The 21,115-nt window shown below is 47.7% G+C and overlaps 1 protein-coding gene across 6 annotated transcripts in view; it reads right to left on the reverse strand.

Moving 5' to 3' along the window:
• Positions 1–3,078, reverse strand: part of NECAB2 (N-terminal EF-hand calcium binding protein 2) — an 86,646-nt gene extending 83,568 nt beyond the window's left edge. For 3 of the 6 annotated variants that reach the window (XM_064459312.1, XM_064459313.1, XM_064459311.1), the window contains exon 1: positions 2,864–3,078. In XM_064459312.1, the coding sequence (XP_064315382.1) occupies positions 2,864–3,061 (198 nt within the window). In that variant the 5' untranslated portion in view covers positions 3,062–3,078. Of the gene's footprint in view, positions 1–1,322; positions 1,426–2,863 lie in introns of those variants that run through there. The other 3 variants (XM_064459315.1, XM_064459314.1, XM_064459316.1) reach the window with 3 other exon arrangements.
• Positions 3,079–21,115: the final 18,037 nt, after the last annotated feature.

Consider the following 21,115-nt stretch of genomic DNA (forward strand, 5'->3'; position numbering starts at 1 on the left):
GATTTTGAGCTGAACTAGTAAATATTATTCAACCTGTTTTTAATCCTTTACCTAAAATGGCATAAGCAAGCTAAAGGAAAAATACTGAAAACAGCCCTAAGCTAAGTTCATCCTGCAAGTGGCAGTAGCCAGGTTGATGGCAGAAGGTATCTAACCCCCTGCTTGTATTTTGTTCCTCCTCATCCCTGTTTTGCCCTGTAACACCGTGGTTTTGTTTCTCTGGTGGAAAGGACGTGGGCAACTTCATACTGACCCACCAGCTACCCTCACGGTCTGGAGGAGTGAGAACAAGCATGTTGGGGACGGTTGAGTCAAAATAAAGCCAGAACAGGAGAGGAGAAAAAGTGACTAAGGTACCGTTAGTGTCAGAGTCACCTTACCTAATTCATAGCCAAAACCAAGCTTAACCGTCTTTCCCCAACCCCTGATGATCTGCCTACGTGGCACACCAGCTCATGCAAACGTGTTAGGAAAATATAAAATCTCACAGGTCTTTTACTTCATGCCCACCCACCAAGAAGCTGCACTGCTGCGTGGCTGGAACCCACCGCTTCCCCAGCATATCCACGTAATGCAAGAACATTAACGAGTTAATAGGAAAATATGTTCTCATCCCTGAGGATTCAGTGGCATCTTTGTTTCTTTCCTGCTAATATGTGAAAATTAACCTAAATGCGTGTTCCTGTGTTTAAACTCTTTGTATGAAAGAAGGGGTCTCACAGTGCACTTGAAGAGCCTGTTACAGTAAAGCCACAGCTTCAGCTGATGTTTCTATTGTAACTGGAAAAAAAGAAGAGAAGCAAGTTCTAAGGAAGGAAGGGGGGGGTGGGAAACCAACCAACCAAACCCTCAAACCTTATATTCCAGCATCCATTTCTACTTTCAGCAGATGAGAAAGGGCTCTCAGGCTCATTGTGAAAGGGAAAACGGTTCAGGAGCTGCACATGCAGCTCTATTGTATTTCCCAACAGTTAAGCCATTCTGAAAGTTCAGGGCTCATTTTCTCAGCTCAAACCTCAAAGCAGGGGAAAAAAAATCCATTTAAAGACTGTAAAGTTGAACACATAAGATACCATTTTGGTGGAAAACCAGTCCTAATTCAAGAACCTCTTGTATAAACTTAATGTTGCTTCCCAGTTGCATTTATGCTCTGAAACCCAGATTCCAGATTGTTGTAAAATTTTGGTAATTTCAGGGCAGGTAGGAAAAAAAAAAGAAAAACAGAACAAACAAGTTAACTTAAAAGACATAAGGTTATTAGTTGCATTTGTCCTGTCAGTTTCCCCATGAAGCAGCATTTCCTACAGCCCGCAGCTGCCTACCTGCCGGCCTGTTTCACTGGGCACCACCATCCCTCAAGAGCTCTGCTTTCCGACTGCTTTTGGCAGCTCAGTAGACACAGTCGAACTGGTTCATCCAGGGAACTGAAATGCTTATCAGCCCAGAGTGCTCAGATGTAATGAATTTCGGACTCACCAGCCCATGCCTATGCCTACCAGGGAATACGGTAGAAGATTCAGTAAATATTTAGAGAACGCCAGGCTCACCTGGCAGAGCTACTACTGCCTAACTTCGAGAAGGCTGGAGGAGAGCGTGAGTTATCCTTTACTACAGCCAATGCCTCAGTAGCTTATTTCTGCATTCACAACACTTTTTTCTTTTAATCCTAGGAGATAGCAAAGCTGAGGATCTATGTGTTTAATTACTAGTTGCTGCAGGAAGATTGTGTAATTACACCGTTTGCACTCTGGTTGATTCCACCCTATTCTCCCAATTCAATTAAGTGCAGATAGCCTCGTTATCTCCCTAATCAGGAAGTCTATAAATACCACAGCCGAGGCACTAAGCACCGCACTACCTGCACCCCCAAACCTGGGTAAGGGAGCCCTGGGTCCCACGAACTTGCAGGCATCTGGGACCATGCTGCCCAGCTCCCACTGCACAGAATCTCACAGCTGCAGCCCTTCAGGGACTGGGGTCCAGGACCTGGGGTGGATGCAGGACCCAGGGTGCACCCCTATGCCCAGCTAACCTGGGGCAACCCATGGTGCAAGACTGGGGGTGTTGCAGGACCTGGAGTCCTGCATCCAGATCCAGTCAAGCTAATACCAGGATTAAGGACCTACAGAGCATCCCCACCCTAGCTGGTCCAGGGGCTGTAGGACCTGGGATGAGCCCCCATGCCCAGCAAGCCCGGGGGTGCAGGATCCCGGCAAGGAGATAAAGGATACAGGCTGCTTCCCCATGCCCAGCCGGGGGGGGGGAGTGGGGGTAGGCAAAAAAAGCAGGACCCAGGCTGCCCCCGCATTCCCAGCCAATCCAGGAGACACAGGACCAAAGTGCACCTTATCCCCAACTGTCCCAGGGCGTGCAGGGCAAATGGATGCAGGACCCGGACTGCACCCCTAGTGCCCAGCCAGTCTAGGAGGTGCAAGATACGGGCGAGTTTGTGCAGGGCCCGGGCTGCAACCCCATGCCCAGCCAGCCCAGGGGCACAGGGTCTGGAAAAGATGTTGCCGGATCTGGGCAGGGCACCTCTATGCCCAGCCAGTCCGGGAGATGCAGGACCTGGGCTGCAGCCCATCTCCAACCGACCGGAGGTGCAGGACCCGAGGAATAAAACCCTGACGCCAAGCCGGTCGGGTGGGTGCAGGAACCGCGGCGCACTCCCGTGCCCAGGCAGCCTGTGGCTGCAGGATCCGGGCAAGCGGGTACAGGAGCCGGGGTGCAGCCTCTTGCCCCGGGCGGTCCGGGAGATGCCCGGACCCGGGCGCAGCCCCGCGGATGCAGGACCCGCGGTGGCCGGGTGGGTGCAGGACGCGGGCTGCACGCCCTCGGGGTGCGGGCCGTGGGGACCACTCACATCGAGGATGACGGAGGTGCCCTTCCTCTGCCCGGCGGCGGCTCCCGGGGTGAGCAGCTCCCGCTCGGCGACGCCCTTGTCGCTCATCCTGGCCGCCACCCAGCGCAGCAGCCCGTCCAGCCCGCGCAGCGCCGGCGGCGGTTTGCGCAGCAGCCTGTGCACGCCGGCCCGGCAGTACCGCGCTGCCTGCTCGCACATCGCTCAGCCCGGCCTCATGCCGGAGCCGGGGACATCCCCCCTCGCCCTCCCCCTCCTCCTCCCTCTCCCTCCTCCTCCTCCCTCCTCCCGCACGGCGGGCAGCGGGCGGGCCTGCCGGGGTACCCCGGCGGTCGGGGTGCTCCTGCCCGAAGAGTAAGGGGGGGGATTTTTGGGGTGGGGGTAGGTCACCCCGGAGCAGCCCCGGTGGGTGCTGCCGGCGTGCGCCTACCTCCATACAGCCCCCCCTGCTCCAACAGAAAACATCCTTTTAGGCATTTTCTACCTGAAAATATTATTCCTAGGGCATGTCCTCCTCACTCTGCCTCCCTGCCCCCGCGACAGATTATAGCAGCTCTTTGTAAGGACAGCAGAGAACGAATTTCTTGCTAGGAAATAAAACTTGCCCCTGACCCCCTACACCAAAAAGCCCCTATACAGTGAGTAGCCAGCGATTCCAGCTGGGGTACTGCAGCATTCATAGCTACAGAGCTAATCCCCAAGATCTCCACTGGCAGTAGGGGCAATAGTGTCATTTTGGCCAAAATACTTAAGTAATTTCATCTCCCCCTCCACACTTGAGGAGGTGCTCCCAGCTTGAGTTCAGACCCAGAAAGTCACCAAATCTTTCCATTTTGAAAATCAGAGGAGTGTGGCAGCAGGCCAGGATGCCCATGAGCCCCTCTTCCACAGAGCTCTTGCCCTTCAGGGTTCCCTTCTCCGGTAATACAGAATTAATAGGGGAAAATGGAAGAACTTCAGGGGGTTTATGTTGGCTCGTGGGAGCTGTGTGGAATGCTTTAATGGCTCTGTGTTCGTTTACAGGGATGCTCAGAGCAGGTTGGTGTGCTTACATCTCACAGCAATGATAATTAAGGCAAGACACATTTTACCATCTTTGCCGTGGGGATGGATCCCTACACACCGGCTGCTGGTGCCAATCGTCCCATACCCCTCATGGCCTGAATTGTTGTACTCCGTTTTACTTTTACAATCCTCAGATCATTCCTATGCTTCTTTCTCCTTTAGACATCCCCCTGCTGAATGGCTGGTTCAGACTGTATTAATCACACTCAGTTTAGGATTACTATATGCTTGCTATTTAAAACTGTTCACCGAATAAGTTTATATAAAGGTTCTTTGAATTTTCTTTTCTGTGTGCTATGAAAAGTCGTTACTCAGTTTGGAAGTTTGGGCTATTTCTGTGCTTTTGTCAAAAATCGGTTCTTATTAATGTCAAAACCATCTCTACCACAGTTAAGTACTCATTTTTTTTTTCCTCCTAAATGGATCTAAACAGAAAAAGTTCCAGCCACTCAGGCATTAGGAAGAACACACTGGGAAGTTAACTGGCTGTATTGATAGGGGCTCAGTTATTCCCAAGTTTCCATGAGGTTTAAGTCTCCTTTTGAAGAACAAATAGAAAAGACAATTCTGTACTGATCTGAGCCGGGTGAGAAAGGACAGAAACCCCCAAGGCATGTGCTCAGGCTGCTCCCAGCCCATGTGTCACACCACAGCCAAGGGAGAGGGCAGAGGCACAGACCTCTAGCTGGGCCCTGTGTGTTCAAAACCATACCCTGCCTCTTTCCGAGAGCAAGAGTCCTGTCCAAATAGACACGACTGCAGCCAAGGCATCCGGGCTTTGCCAACCTCCCCGGCCACCCTCTGCTACCGGTCGTGACACTGCCTGGGTCCCAGGCAAGCAGCCATCAACCAGGGCCAGAAGAAGAAACCAAACAAGTGATGGGCAAGTTGGAGCAATAGGGCTTTGACACCTCTTGAGCCAGTTGGTGGAGCATCTCTTTAGCTGTTGCTCCCTGGCATCCAGCACTCTTTTTGCTCTTTTGTTAGAGGTGGGGAAAGCAGGACCACCAGAAGCCACTGGTTGCCTTGAAAGCTTTATGTATATGCATAATGCCGATGCTGAGTGGCATAGGAATAAAAAGGAGAAAATAAAGAGGAGACAACAAAAAGCACAGTTAAATCCAGGCAAAGTGCATCCTAGTGAAAGCAGCAAGCATTACAGGCCTCAACAGACCCAGTTAGATGCAGAGACCTCATTTCTAAGCCTCGCCAGCCATACTCGTACAGGTTCACAGCTCAGACTGAGGTCCAAACACTTTCTTCCACCCTTGCAGCAATAAGCATACTCCTGTAGGGAGCGGTCAGACCATGCAGCACCCAATGGCAGCAGAGCCCAGCACACAGTGCAGCATGCTGTCTCCACTGCTGAGCCGGTGGCATTTTGCTTTCCACGCTGCTTTGTGGGCAGAGAGCTCAAACCCTGCCCAACAGCAGCAAGGGCAAACTGCAGAGGGAAAGGCAGCAGCTGCAGCTCCACCTTCTCCTTGACATTTAACGATGAGCTTCCCCACTGTGGCACTAGCCAGGCACACACGTGGTCCCAGACCACTACAGCCTTACAAAGGAAGGAAGCACTGATGACAGAAATGTCACTGAAGGCTGGGAGAGATCAGACCTATTCTCCCTCACCCCTAGCTCCAAGTTCACAAATGCAGAGATCTCAAGAAAAGGCTATTGTTATTCCAGTTTCAAGTCTGATCTTGGCCCAGCAGTTTTTCCTCCCTGGTGCACATGGCGCTCAGCACAAAGCGTTGGTTTGCTGGTACGACTGGTGACGTTTGCTCTACAAGCTTTCACATAGGGCTTATTCAGGTGCTATGCCCAACATTTTTCAGCAGCTTCTGGAAAGGCTGCTGGAGAAGGAGCTCAAAGCCCATGCTGCAATTTCAGAGGAGAAGCCATCTGAAGAACCCAAGGGCTTCTCTAAAAGAAAGGTCTGAGACAGAAGTCCTGCCTGCACCCCGGTGTGTCAAGGCAGAGACAGTGGCTTTCATCTCCCCTTTGAATTGAGCCCTCTCCCACCACCCCTCTGCGCACAGCAGGGAGCATTATTTAATTAAAAACTTCTAACAGGCAGGACCTGCAGCCTCACTTGGTGCAAAATGTCACATACGGCTTGCTAATATTTACTAGTCAACTGTTGAATGGCAAGAAGAGGAAATGGTGACCCCATTACAGAGATGGGAATTAGGCAGAGCAACTTCGCCTGCCCAGCCCCAAGGCTGAAATGATGCTTTAGTCCCTGTACTAGTTCATATTTATTATAATGCAACATGTAATCACCAGGTGATTTTACAATTAATTTAGACCCCAGCTTGAAAACAACACACTGCCAACAGCACCAATCTGAACTGAAAGAGACCCAGGGACGCTATAGGCATGTGCAATGTATGTTCACCCCTAAAAATACAACAAAACTCTCTCCCTGCTGCAAGTTGTGGGGTGCAGAGCTCAAGGTTTGGGGAACACAGCTCGCCCACAATCCTGCAATCAGGGCAGGAGTTGGAGCAAGTATGAAGCTACAAATGCACCATTGTATATCACATTGATCTTAGAGTGTTACACTGGTTCTCGCTTTAAGACAAAATATAGGCTTTGACTTTAAATATCTCCAGAGCCTTTTCCAACTGCAGTTACACTAACGAGCAAAAAAATACCTTCTTTTCAAGCACTCCTGCATGCACTCAAATATCCCCTCCTCAGGGCAGGGGTTGAGGAATTACTCATCCCACCCCATGCATTCAGTTGCTACAAAGGGAGACCAAGCATAGTGTGAGAGCTCAACTTATTCCTGGCCCTATTCCTAAAGGCAACCCCTAGAAATCCAGAAAACCTTGTGAAGGGGAATTACCTGGACTAACCCACTATCAAATAAAACTCCTGCAGCATTAGGAGGTCACAGTCCTCATATACCCAAACTTCCACAGAGCTCTGAGATAGTTCTCCAGTATGATGAATTACCAGCATAAGAAAATAAATAAACAAATAAAACCATCAAAGCTCTAAGTCACAAGAGACTCACCTCCCCACAACATACACAGGCTCACACCAGAGGGGGCCTGGGAACTGTATATCTTCACCCAAAGCCTCAGCAGTAGCACAGCTCCTGGCTGGGGCTACCCATGGGTTCTGGGCATCCAGTGAAATTCAGAACACCTGGGCTGGGGGCCCAGACCAGCTCCACGCACAGCCTTTCCTACCCAGGGAAGCTGCCACCATTGTACTTTTGTTATTCTGGTGTGCAGGGAGGCAGGCAAACCCCTCCTGCTGGTGGCTGCTAAATAAATTCAGAGGATGGTGGTTGGTTTTGTTCTGGTGGTTTTTAGCCTGCTCCTGGTGTTACCCAGCTCTGCTGTTTTAGCAATTGAGAAAATGAGCATTTAACACCAAAACCAACCCACCTTTGCTTAAAGTTATAGGCCACTGACTTGATAAAGCTTGTGATTGTGTAGTTGTAAGGAAGAGATATTGTAACATTTTTCTTGCCTGTTTATTACTTATAATAGCATTCACATAAAGCAGACCAAAAGATTTTTTCCCTTCAATATGTAATTTAGGTCAGAACTATTAAGAACCCTTGGAACAAGCTAATCCATTTCTAGTGACCTTTGAAAATTACCCTTTGTTTCTGGTGCCTGGTACACCTCATATCAGATCATAAGTAACAGTGTAAAAAGCACAGAAATGGGGAATTGTAGCCTTTCAGATCATAAGTCTGTGTGTGGGCATGACCACCAGTTAAAAAAATGGTTTAGTTATTGCACCTAAATAAATTAATGCTTCTTTATAATTGACCTTATGCATTCTCCCCAAGTGCAACATAAAACTCTTAGTTTACATGATTTTAATGGACAAAATGTTTCTGTAAATGTGTTGAAATTAGAGCTACCAAGCTTCTTCATAGCAAAAGCGGGGAGGGAGGAATTGGCATTTTTCCCATTGTTCATGCCCTTCATAATTCACTTTTACATTAATTTCCATCTTTGCCCAGCATATACCACCTCTGGCCACATTTGTGGGAGGAAAGATTTCTCTGATTTATTACTGACAATAAATACCATTAATTACTGCTCAGAGGGTAAAATCTGACAGATTTCAACGTAAGTGGGACTCCCTCTGAGGTACCCAATATAGGCATGATGGCAAAGGCCCCTCAGCGAAAGCCCAGGCAAGGTTGCAGCATGCAGCCACAGCATGGGCAGGACACTGGCTGAGAGCTGCCCAAGGGGATGCTTTGTTTAAAGAAATAAAATAGAAACATTTTTTCATTCTTAACATATATAGCCTGTGGCTAAAGCTGCAAACACATAGAAGTTATTCAGAAGGGCATAAAACTTGCCTGAATATCCCTTAGCCTTTGGCATTGCTCTCTGTCCTCAAAGTGCTGCTGAAACTGCAGGACAGGAGTGATTTTTGGCACAAAACCTGTGCTGAGAGATGCTGAACCTACAAGCCAGGCTTGCTTCACACAACCCCAGAACCACACTGGAGCCCGAGGGTGGGAGCATCCTCTGACCTGCTCTGCGGGAATTGAATGCCTGGATGAAGAGTGGGACATGGAAATGCAAGAGGAGCCTGGTACATTGTGCTAATGCTTGGGGACTGCTTGAGCAGCTGCCGGGTGGCTGAATTTGCCCTCAGCCTCTCTGGGGACACCCAGGACCAAAAGTTTTATGTAGCTCCAGGGTTTGCTGGTATATTGCCTAGGCAGGCAGCCATGCTTCTAGATGGGATCCTCAGGGGTGAGGGATCACTGCCACAAGCACGCACCATAAATGAGGCTCAGGGTAAGCACATGGCATGGCAGCACGCACTTGTGGCAAGGAGGAGAGGCCTGTCAGGGTTCCCCAAGGGATACTCACTGCAACTCCCAGGAGTTAACCGGTCTTTCAAGTACAGACCATCAATTCAGTAGCATACTCAAGGCTGCTCCTTACAGCTCAAGCACAAGGCACATTCATTTTTCCCACAACATTTTATTTGCCCTATTTGCTGTGCTGAGAATACAGAAGTGGGGAAATTATTTATATCTTACACTGCTCCAGTAATTATTCACCAAGAGTTTGGGTGAATAACATCTTCCATTTCTGCAGTCCTACTCACTGCTGGACACACACACCAAAAAAGTCACTTTATGAGCATGTTACTGGGTTTCCTGGCTGTAAGCTATTTTTAAATGTTGCTGTGTTTGCCACTTTGGGATCAAATTAATGTAATTTAATGGGTTTCACTGAGACATCAACAGGCCTACAAGGCAGCTCTTGATTTCCCACAACACAGGGCTGCTCCTGAAATAATTCAACAGGATCACCATTAAGTGACTTCGAGCTGCAGGTGCTGAGATGTGCATGGACAAGGGCTCACTGGGATCTCATGGAAAATGCTTCCCTGCAGTGAGGCAGCTCCTGACCTTGCATCCCCAGGGGACCATGAAGATGAGCGGAGCAGCAAGTGCCTTTCCCCCATGAAGTCCCCTCTGTCCCAAAAGGCCAGAGCTGGAAAAGGGCCACCTTTGTCCTGCTGTTGTCACCGTCATGGAAATAGCACACCTGCAGCCTGTGCAGCACTGGAGGGCTGCACGCCCATGGCACGGCATGCAAGGACATCTAGTGCCTGATGCTGAGGCTGCAATGAGGGTCTGGGTTATGGCAAAGTGCGTTTTTCTGGTAGTTTATCTCCTCATAGCCAAAAAAGTGCCCATGGGCCCAGCACCAGTGGTGCTCTGGAGAGCAGGGGCCTCGTGGGAGTGTCGCTGCAAGGCTCTGATGCATTTCAGTTGTCTGTGACGTCTGGGGCTTCAGCTCGCCAGGTGGAGCACCCCAACAGCCCATGCCCCCTTGCCTGAAACACAGCTCCTCTGACAAGTCAAGTTCGGGCAGTTTTGGGCCATTTCTCCAGCCAGGCTTTGACACATCCTGCACAGCTCACAGGGTAATGCAGGTAGTGTAGCACAGCTGATGAGAATGTGAGATTTGTGTCTCAACCTACTTGCAGTGCTCACCTTTCTATCCTGTATGTGTTTTGTGGGCCTTTCAGTCTGTCACAGATATAGCATCCTAACTGAACACCGCATTTGGGGATGGAGCTGACTACATGGTTTGCAGCGTAAGAAACCGATCTTGTTTTCAAGGGGCATACTCCTGTCCACGCTATCTGTAGCGAATCTGGTGCATTAAAGCTGCTTGGGCAACACAAACAGGGCTTGTCAAGCCCTTGTACAAGCAGATATACCATATTTCTGAGGACAGCCTAAGCTATCCACAGTTGAAGAAGGTGGGCAATCAAGACTTCAAAACCAGCTCATGGTTTACCAGCAGTTTAGGCACAAAGCATGTTTGCATAGTACCCGTACTGCCAATGTCCGTGCAGAGCCCGGGGACGGGGACAGCAGCAGGGAGGGCAGTTGCCCGGCCGAGCGTTGCGGCATGCGGCAGCCAAGGTCAGAAATTCGTTGCACCGAGGCGCTGCCAGCAGATGACCCTGCCTGCCACCCCCTCCTTACGTGGTGGCCCTCTCTCTGCAAAATAGAGGGTTTCTTAAAATAGGACTTGGAGAAGATGGTTGGAGATAGGGATGGTCCCAGTGGGCCACGCAGTTCAACAGAGAACCTGAATTAATTACGGATTTGGGATGTCTTAATCCCGCAGGTGGGGATGCGTCTCTTCGCACTTTAAAAGACCTTTACTCTGCAAAAACGAACCTGCCTCACAGCGAGCTGAATAACCCCTTCGCCTCGGTGCTGATGAGCTTTGCAGTCGGGAGAGGGAGCTGTGCTGCCGCGGGACGGACACACGGACACCTCAGGGAGGGTTGAAAACCCGGTTTCGACCAGACCTTGCAGTGTAATATGCTCGTGTTTCCTAAATAAAATATTGATTTAAAGAGGTTTTAATTGAATGCATCGATATTTTTCGGGTTGTCTTCCCCTCTCTCCAGTGAAGTTTAAAAAAAGCCATAGCTATTCACAGAATTGGTCCAAGTTTATGAATAACCTTGGACCCGCTGAAAAACCACTTTTTAAACTAGCTTGCTGCCCTGTCTCAGTGCTGCCCTGCTTCCACAAAGCCTCTGTGTGACACCCTGGCACCCCTGGGCAGCTGCCTGTCCTCCCCCATCCCACCCACCACCCACCATCTCTTTACCAAAATGACCTCTGACCTTCCCACCACCAACTGCATCCCGAGTCACACACACACAGGTTTTATGCTCTTAATTGGGGTTTGAATCACACCTTCAGAAGCCCGAAACTCTTTCCTGGCAAAACCTGTCCCAACAGCTTTACCACCTCGTGCAAGTCTAGATCAGCACTTCGGGATTGGCAAGACAGCTAATCACCTCCTTGAAAACGTGTCTGCACAGTCCATACCCAGATAATTACATAATGCTATGTCCAAAATATTGTGATGGAAAAGATCTCAACATCATTTCTGTGCAAATGCCTTGAGCATTGCTGGCAAAGCCTGGGCTGCCTGGTCCTGCTGCCAGGCCAATGGGCGGAACCCTCAGCCCAGCAGAGGCCAGCATCTTTTGGGGGCTCCCAGGCACAGAATTTCAGAGAAACCCCTCTTCCAGCATAAGCGCTAGATATCCAAAGGTGTTTACCCTTCCTCTGTCTGCTACTTAGTGATTTTAGATAGCAAGATACAGAGTGGCAATTAAACTCCAGTTAACTCCAACTTTGTAGCTTCTGAAATGTCATGGAAAAAAGATCCAAAGTGAACAGAAATTTAGGTGGTAAAAGACCTGTTTTAATGTCTTTCCAATGATGCCTTAATTTCTAATTTCTAGGTGCACCTGATGGTCCATATATTTCAGTATGAGACACATTGGCAAAAATACACAGCTAATTATTTACTGCATGACTTTTCCCATGAAAATGGTAGAAATAGAGCTATTAAATGAAACCATGCTATATGTAAAACAGCAAAGGACCACCCAGATTCTCTGATTTCATTACAGCAAGCTCTGTCTCAAAAAGAGAGACTCGCACATAGTAGAAGGCCATTTCTCATGATGGGCATCCAGGAAGTGTGAGCATCTGGTGGGATGTCGGGTACTGGGATGCAGGGCTCCCAGCTAACAGATCTACCAGCAGTTTTCTTCAGGTGTCCCTTCAAATTTGTGAAGAGTGACTATATTAAATAGCAGAATAAAACTTGCATCCATGACGGCAGAAATACAGAAATCTTAAATTGCAACCAGACAAACTACCTGCATCTCTAGTTTTCTTCCTGACAGAAAAAACAGTGCTTACAGGTTCCATCCATGGGTTGTTTTGGATCCTTCATTTCTGGGCAATTTTAGAGGGATTCCCTCAATGTGCCTCAGCTGCTGTCTCCAGAATAGATCTGGTGCCTTGCAGTAGTCTGGTTTCTGTACCAGGTGTGCACTATGAGTCACAGCAGATTTTCACCTTTGCCTCCAGGATTATGGCAAATTACTCCAGAAGCCAATTATAGGCTTGAAAGCCATTCTATCTCCAGCAGACAGATTCTCAGTGCAACGATCCTGTCCCACTATATATATTCTTTATGGCTGTGAAGCATTTCTAGCTATTAGTCTCAAACTTGTAAAAAAAAAAATTGAGTTGTTTAATTTATAGCATTACAGGGCACACCCTTAATGTCCCACTGCAAACATAAATTAAGGCTTTGATTGCATCAGGGGGATATGAGTCTCCCAACAACCACTCCTGAGAGGAGCAGGAACACTTTGGTCGCAAAGAGCCAGCAGGCTGGAGGACACCGGGGCTGTCGGCTTGGGGAGAGGTGGAGCGAGAATGGGAGAGGCCACGATGCTTGGTGAAAAGCACCTGGGTGTCTGCAGGGCCCCTGAGCGGGGCCAGCTGGGCTGGCATGGCTGCACCAATGTCATATTGCTGGGATTAATCTTATTGCTAGGAAATTCAGGGATTGGGAAGATAAATTATCTGTAGGTGCCAGAGGCATTTGGTTGGAATTACAACTCACTGCAAGTCACGGTCCTGAACCAGCTAAGGAATAAGTTCCTCCAGGCAGCCATCTGGGATTTTGGAAAATGCCCATATGGGTGATGCTGGCTTACTAACCCACCTCCTTCTCCAGCCCTAGTTTACGGCTTTTACTCGTATTCTGTCAGGCCGGCAAGCTCTGAGCTGCCAGCCACGACATCCCTGACAGGAAAGCTGCCTCCTACAGACCCCACCATAGACACCAATGCTCATCTGCCCTGGCAGGTTGGAGAAAACCACTGGATGCTCCCTTTTGAAGGCAAAATACAAAAGCTTTTGGTAACAGAATAGTCCCATACGTTTCTGAGACCACCTGCCAAGAGGAGATTTTCTTGATGACTTTTGGGAGTAAAGTTATGACAACATAACACCATCATGTATTCATCCTTCTCCTGAGCAACTTGCTGCCCATGCTCGATCTCTCATGATGGTTCACATGCCAACATAATAAACAACCCTCATGATACAATAGGCTTGGGTAACAGCCTGGCCCAGTATCAACTGCAAAATATTTAAAAGTATGGGCAGTGCCCTCCAACTCTGACAGCAGGATTAGATACCACCAGGAGGCTGTTTTTGGGGCCGTTCCTTCAACAAATAAACAATTATTTCTTTTAATATTTACTGAAATACAAGCACCAGCTCACACTGGGAAGTTTTTACATTTGCACTAGGAGATAAACTGGTCAGGGAGGAGGGCTTGGCGGTCCCACCCTGGGCAAGCAGGCTGTGATAAATACAATACTGCACTTTCTAAATCAGCATGAGGATGCTTTCCTGGGCCCTGTGTTGAAGGGGTTCTTGATGTAACTAAGGTTTGTGATAGCCAAAAACAGAGAGAAAAGCTAGAAAGAAAAAGGCACCTGAGGAGCCCATAAAGGCCAGTTTGAACACACCCTCTTTACATGACAGTGAAGCACAGCAAACTGCCTTCCCCAGACTAAAAATACAGCAGGGACCAGCTTCATCCAAGGGCTACATGACATTGGTGAAGGGCAGTTAAGCATCCCTGGAAAATGCCTGCTTTTAACAAAAAGCAATGTCATTTCCCAGCTCCCTGTAACAATCTTCTCCCGCATGAATGTGCTGCATTTCTCACCTAAAGGAGAGAAAGAAATACACAGCCCATGCCCAGCTAGTTTCTGCCTGAGCACCAGCACAGCTGTATGTGGAAGCAGTCTCCAAAGAGCCATCAGCAGCTGCAGGGCCGGGCACACCAGCACCCTGCACACTGCCACAGTTGGCACTTCCAGATCCTCCAGCCCAAATCCAAGAAAGTTTCCTCAAATAGTTCATTTTCTTCAGACTTGACCTTTTTTGGCCTTTTATATCTTTGCTGTCCTGTTAAAGGTTTTCCTTCAACTCCCTGTTCTGGATAACTGTGTTTGCTGAAACAGGCACTGTCCATCACTAGGACACATCAAACCCTTCTCGTAGATGGGGTAACTGCCTACCTACAGCAACTGTAAGGATTTCGAAGCCAAACTTGTCTGGCAGTCAGATTTCCTAGGGTGGACTGTTTATTGAGAATGTAACTCCCATTCATTATTGTAAGAGCTGTCAGAAAAGAAAAAAAAAACAAAACCCAACCAAAACACACCTCACATTCAGGTGGAAGTTTCAAGGCGTGATCAAATGGACCATTCTGCTTGCTGAGCTTTTTCCATGTAATATAAACTTCAAAGCAGTAAATAATTAATGAAATTCATGACAAATCTGAGTATTAGGGAATCAGAGGAAAATGGAAATTATATTTCCATATGACAAATGCTTAGTATTAGATCCTTCACCAAGCAGTGGCTGCTGGGACCTTCTAGCCTTGGAAACAGTGAGAATTTGGGGCTCAAACATTCAGGCCTTAACAGAATAAGCACTTTTACCCCATGCATTTCCACTTCCCTTATCAGTGCAGTATTCAAAGACTATTGGGTCTGCTCACATGAGGAAAGGGGGAAAGATGTTTCATCCATAATGATATTTGACCAGAATAAGACTTTATTGTTTCAGCTGCAGGATTGCTTTCAAAGCCCCATAATTTTCTTCTCCTAATGCTAAGAAAGCAGCACACACTCTGCTTGCAAATGTGGATCTGCTCCAGTGGAGCCACAACGCTTCCTCTGCAGTGAGCTGTTTCCCAGCACATGCACAAGGGGTATCCATTACTTTGTTTAAAGGAGCGGGGAAAAAAAAGGCTTTTGTTGGAATGGATGTAACAGAGCGCAAGGAAGGTCACAGGGGACAGGCAGCCTGGGAACAGGCGATTCCACCTCCCTTTGATTTGCTTTCCTTTGTTTTGGGGTGAGAACATTTAACTTGGCCAGCTCCCCCATTATGTCACATCCAGATTACTCAGTGGATGAGGTATTTGGAGTGTTACATCAGACATAACATTTGTTTATAGAATTTTATCTTTTTCTCAGGCACTTGCTTCTCCATCTTCTTGAAAAATATTTATGCAAATATTTCTATTTTCGGGAATCTGAACTTATTTATATTAACCTCAAGATGACAGGCACTTTAACTCTAAAATGGTACAGGGGTTGCTGCAGACCTCTGCAGCATTGCCTGGGAACTTTTTCTTCTTACAAACACCAGTTCACGAAAAACAGAATTATGCAAGGGGAAAAAACTGTTCCTGTGAAATACGAATCTGGAAGTGTCTCTCAGCCTTGAGACGGAAGCCCTAGCCAAAAAGGGAACCAGAAATTCACCCTACAATCTCAGAGGTGACAGTGTTCACCACTGCCAATGTCAGAGCGCTGCATCTGAGGCTCTGCTATAAATCCCAGATCGAACACTGGTTTCTGTCTGTTTCTAATAAAAAATTTCCAAAGGTCTTACTTCCACCTCTATGTAAATCAGAGGGAGGATTTTAAAGCTTTCATTTGCAGGGGAGAAAAAATTCTTACTATTACACATTTGATCAGGGCAATATATCACAGCGGTTGTGCACTGCCTGCTTTGACAAACTGCCTTAAGCCATCTTAGTTATACTCCAGCCAGCAAAAATACTGCCAGTTATTCACGTTCCTGAGAAATTTCTTTTGCTTAAACTTCGAGAAAGTGCAATATGGGAATGAGTTGTTTTTGCAAATAGGATACTTCAGGCAGTGTCAATCACATCTAATTAATTCATACAAAACACCACCCTTTCCTCTCACTGCTCATGTGTCTTATTGCTCATTAATTGCCTTAATTTCCTGGACAGCTGCCAGCGATGCTGTGACAACAGCAGCATTTACAGGAAAGCTGATCCAGCGACCCCTGAGAAAGGGAATTTGGCAACTAGGTGCTGGAAAGGGCACGGGGAAATTTTGCCACATCTGAGCTTGGAATCAGTGCTCCCACTGCAGGCCCAGGACAGGCTCTCGCCTTTCTGGCCATGCCAACACCGTCCTTCCCAACCAGCTGCAGGAAAGCTGCTAGGGAGTGGATACCTCCTCTCTCCAGTTTCTCTTTTCTTGCATTTTCCACATGCAGGGTCAGACCCTGCCAAAGCTCTCTCATCCACATGGCCCCCAGACCCACACAGACACCCACACATGCCCTGGGGAGGGCTGCCAGCTTTGGGTAGGGCTGCCACCCACCACCCTCATGGGAACAAGCCCACAGCACATCCCACCCGCAAAGCTGTTCAGAAGATCAGCTGTGAAATCCTTCTAGCCCCGAGCCATCTACTGCCGCTGCTTCTTTTCCCAGGCTGAGGTTCGATAAAACAGTAAATCCAGCACTGGCATCCAGCAACCAGATGAAAGAAAAAAAAAAGAAAAAGAAAAAGAAAACTCAGCTGCACAGCACAAGGGATTCACATGACACAAACTTTCCACCAGTTCAAATTTGCTTAGAAATGACACTGCTAAGTTACCTTTGTGCAACTTGACTCATTCATCTTTTTTACAGCCACTGTTGCAGCTTGAGAAGACAAACTTCTCACCCCCCTCCATGTCACGATGCCTATCACACGTACGCCTTTCCTCCTGGCTGGATGAGGCCATACAGCACATGTTCCCTTTGCTCCCCTAGCAGGATGCCCTGCAAGGGATGAGCTGAATCTGGCACAGCCCATGGTGCTCCCAGCACTGCAGCCACTGGGGCATCTGCATTCAGCATCTCACCACTTTGTCATTTGCTTGTTTTTGCTAGACCTCAGTGTTTAAACTGAAAAGTCCATTTATTACCCCAGAAAAAACACCACGGAATTTTTTTCTGACATAAAAATTCCCTGGCTTTTTCAGCTGAAAGATCTATCAGTCGGTTTATTAGCTTTGAAAGCTATCTATGCCTCTGAGGCCTCTGCTGACTCGGAGTTACGGTAATACTGGACAACTCGGGTACTAATGCCAAGTTGCAAATGCGGATTGCTCCGCTGGGCTGGCTCTCAAAAGGAATGAATGTTTTAGGCCTGAAACTTTGTGGTCTCATAAAAAGGCACAGCTCTCCTGCTTTTCTATTTCTTTGCCATTAAAGGAATGATTTCATCTTGCCTTTTGCTTGTCCTCTGGTTAAAGTTTGCCTTGCTGGCAAAAGGTTCAGTGGCCTATAAAAGCACAACTCAAATTTGGAGACTAACCCACTGTAATATCCCAAAATCCGCACTTCGTCATCAGCAGTAACTTTACACACTCACAACCCCTGTTAAACTGCCTTTTCATTCCTGGCTTGCAGTTAGCTGCTATTTCACCAAGCAGACCCCCTCTGACCTGGCTGTGGTATAACACCGTGGCCAGACCAGCTCTGTTTACCCCTGGAGACAGCCAGGCTGTAATCAAACATCCTGGCTCTGCCAGCTGCTGCAGGGACTGCAGCACTTTGCAGCTGTGTCCCAGTTTATAAAGGTGGTTCCTGTGGTTATTTCACCAGCCCCTTTGCTTCCAGTGAGACTGAGATGTAGAAATTCACCTGCAGGGTAAATATCTTAAATAAACAGTGCTTGCACCTTCCCAACAGGGTTCACTGGCTGGCAATGATGCCAGTTACAAAGCAGGGCCACGCTGCCCTTGCATGCATGCTGCCTGGCTCAGCATTCCCCTCCTTTCCCTCTTTTCCAGCTTGCTGCAGCATAGCCATTAAAATCAGGCAGAACCGTCAACAGCGCTTCCAAGACATGAATGCAACCAGCAAAAATTGGGCTGGAAAACAAAATCCATTCTGCTTCCTTCACAAAAAGTTCACAGGAGCTGTCTGCCCTTCCTCAGACAGGCTCCTGAATATCAGTACATTAGTAGGTCCTGCTTCTCTGAGCCAAGCTTTGTAATATGGGTACCCATACGGAGCAGAAGGGCACATTCGTATGGCCAAAGGCAGAAATGCCGTGAGACATTTTGCTTCCCATGCCAGAGCAGAATCTCCCCATCTCCAGGCTGCATAGAAGAGGATCCAGGTTTTGTCCTGGCCCTCAGGGCTTGGTCCCAGGGATGGCAAAGGAAACTCTTCCTGGACAGAGGATCCATGCAGCTTTCCAGGCTCTGGCAGAAGGCAGGATCCAGCCAACAATATCAACAAAATTTGCGCTCCCTCTTTTTACTTCCCACTTAGCCACTCTCTAACCAGGAGCTTGGTTTGACCCTCATGGCTTGCTTCAGAGCCCTGGAAGTCAGATGTTTTCCCCTGGATCCTCCAGGCTTGGTTCCAGCTGGAAACCCCTTCTGCTAGAAGTCCCCCACCAAGCAACGTCCACTCCCCAAGTGCCCCCCATTTACAAGCAGCTCAGCACAACCTCAGGAGCTGTCAGTTAGCAGTGATGAGCTAGCTGCAGGCCTGCCCACAAATATCTGCATTTCACAAATAAAGAAGGTTAATTTAAGCCACCACAGTCTGAGCGCTCCCTAAGGGTCCTTACAGAGGGTCCTCATAAGGGTCTTTAAGACTTAGGCAATCATCGGACTTGCAATATAATATAATGCTCTGTAGACCTTTTAAATAGAGTGGTCTGTCCAAGGTGTGGCTGGATTTAGTAGTCCTGTGCTCAAAAGACAAAAGTGTGGCCAAAAAAAGTGAATGCTGAACAACCAAAGGGGTTCCTAAGACTATCTTACAGAAATAATTTCAATCCAGATGATATATATAAGATGTCTCTTTTTAAAAAGAGGGTACCCTTCTCATCATTTAGGAAGCAAAAGCTCACAACGAACTCGCTCTGACATCTCCTAAGTCCTTCGCCAAAGCAAAAAGTAGACACAGTAAGTTTGTACGTTAAGTGCATAATAAGATGTACTTGACTTCAGACCTGTACAGTCGGTTCTGCCATGCCTGCAAGCATGTTTATTTAAAACACCTTAGCCTTGACTACAAGGACTCATGAGCACTATAAAAATAAAAAAACCCCACAGTTCCATTGGTAAACTTCAAATGCTTGTTTCTGTTCCTGGTGCATAATTTCCCACTGTTCCTGGGAAGTGCCAGCATGTTTCAAGAGCTTGTTCTGCAAAGACACAAACTGGGGATTGATTAGTTCAGGGAGGAAACCAAAGGAATCTGAGGAGCCCTGAAGGACAGAAAATGGGTGCCTGACATGGAGCCTTAGTTGCACAGTGATGAACATCACCTCTTAGCAGCAGCCAGGGTCTGAATGAAAATAAAGCTGCTCCATCTGAATAAAGCAGAGCAGGGAGTTGCTTGAGGTTTCCCAGACTGACCTGCTCCAGTCACCATGGCTGCAGAAGGTTCCCACTGGGCAGCATGGAGAAGACACCAAAGGAGTTGCAGGGAACAGAGAATGAAGCAGAATGGTCTCCAATCTTAAATAGCCAGCTAACTCACCAAGGTAACCTCCCGGCTGGGCCTCACGTGCAGCAATGGAAACAGTGGTGAAAGCATTTAGTATCTCGCCTGACGAAGTGGCATCACTCCCACCAGTGGCATGTGATGTGCAGAAGGCCTAGGAGGAAACTGGTTTTTTTCCTGGTCCTGTCATATGCTGTAGGTGAGGGTTATAATGCATAGGTGAATCCCACACATAACAAAGCTCGTATCTGTTGACTCTCATGGCTGATTATTTTGGAACAATAATTCATGTTGCCTCCCTGGACACAAGGACCTGAATGACAACTTGGATTAACACTGCACAGCCTTGCCCTGAGGACTTCTTGTTGATGAGTAAACCACCACGTCTGCTATTGTCTGCTTTGACATCCCTCTGGGGCAGAATATAGGATATTTTCTAAGCATCAGTTATGAAAAACCACTTATTTTTCTGGTCCTACATAGGGCAGGCAATCAGCTCATCCCTCTCAGACAAGAAAGCCAACTATTTAAAACACAGTCACAGGCTGCTGACCTGGTTAGGAGCTCCCCAGCACAGGGCAAATTAGATCACTGTAACACAATACAAGAATGATCAGCATGAACACAGTGACTTTGACCTTGGTGATGGGAAGAGTAGCATTTTACTTGACACCAATCCTATGCCCTCATTCCCAGCGCACTCCAATGCCCTTAATTTTTTTTTGTTTTATTTATTTTGTTTTTTTTTTTTTAAGATGCCCTTTGGCTTTTGTTCTCGGCTTCATTTGCTTTTGATGTAGGAATTTGAGACCTGCTGAAAATAATATTTTTAGCAAGGTGAACATTGATCACTGATTTTTTTTTTCTAGCAAAGAAAAAATTTGTTCCTCTCCTGCAGAACAGCACAACCCTGCACTGCTTGGGACCTAAGCTCCCAAGAGGAGCATAAGGCAGGGTGAAAGCAGTATCAGTTCATCTCTTCTGGGGAGTACAAAAAGCATGTAAGATGGCACAGGACCACATTATCCATGCTCAGAAATCCCCATATTGCCAGGATAACAGCTTCAGGGGAACAGCTACCACCTCATTTAGAGCAATGCTACCAAAGAAAGCCCTGGGGGCATTACCACCCCTCTGGCCGATAAGTAATTACACGGAACACACCACACTTCCGTGCCCACAAAAACCTGAGGGCCCTCCAGTCACAGCCTTCAGAGAAGAATGAGGATTGGTGTTTTAACACATTGAACCAGATTCTTCTCAGAGCTGTGCAGTAAAAAAAGAAACAAAAACAAACCCACAAAAAACCAAACACCCAAACAAAACCCCACACCAAACCAAGAGGCAGGAGATAAGCTGCAATAGGGGCACACTGCAATCAGTTAAGGAAATACTCCACATTTCTCAAAGGTGGTCAGATGTTGAATGGGCAATCAAATATTGCTAGTACAATCTCCATCCTAGGAGATGCTCAAAGC

This window comes from Phalacrocorax carbo, chromosome 8 (assembly GCF_963921805.1).
Source record: "Phalacrocorax carbo chromosome 8, bPhaCar2.1, whole genome shotgun sequence".
Lineage (NCBI taxonomy): Eukaryota > Metazoa > Chordata > Aves > Suliformes > Phalacrocoracidae > Phalacrocorax > Phalacrocorax carbo.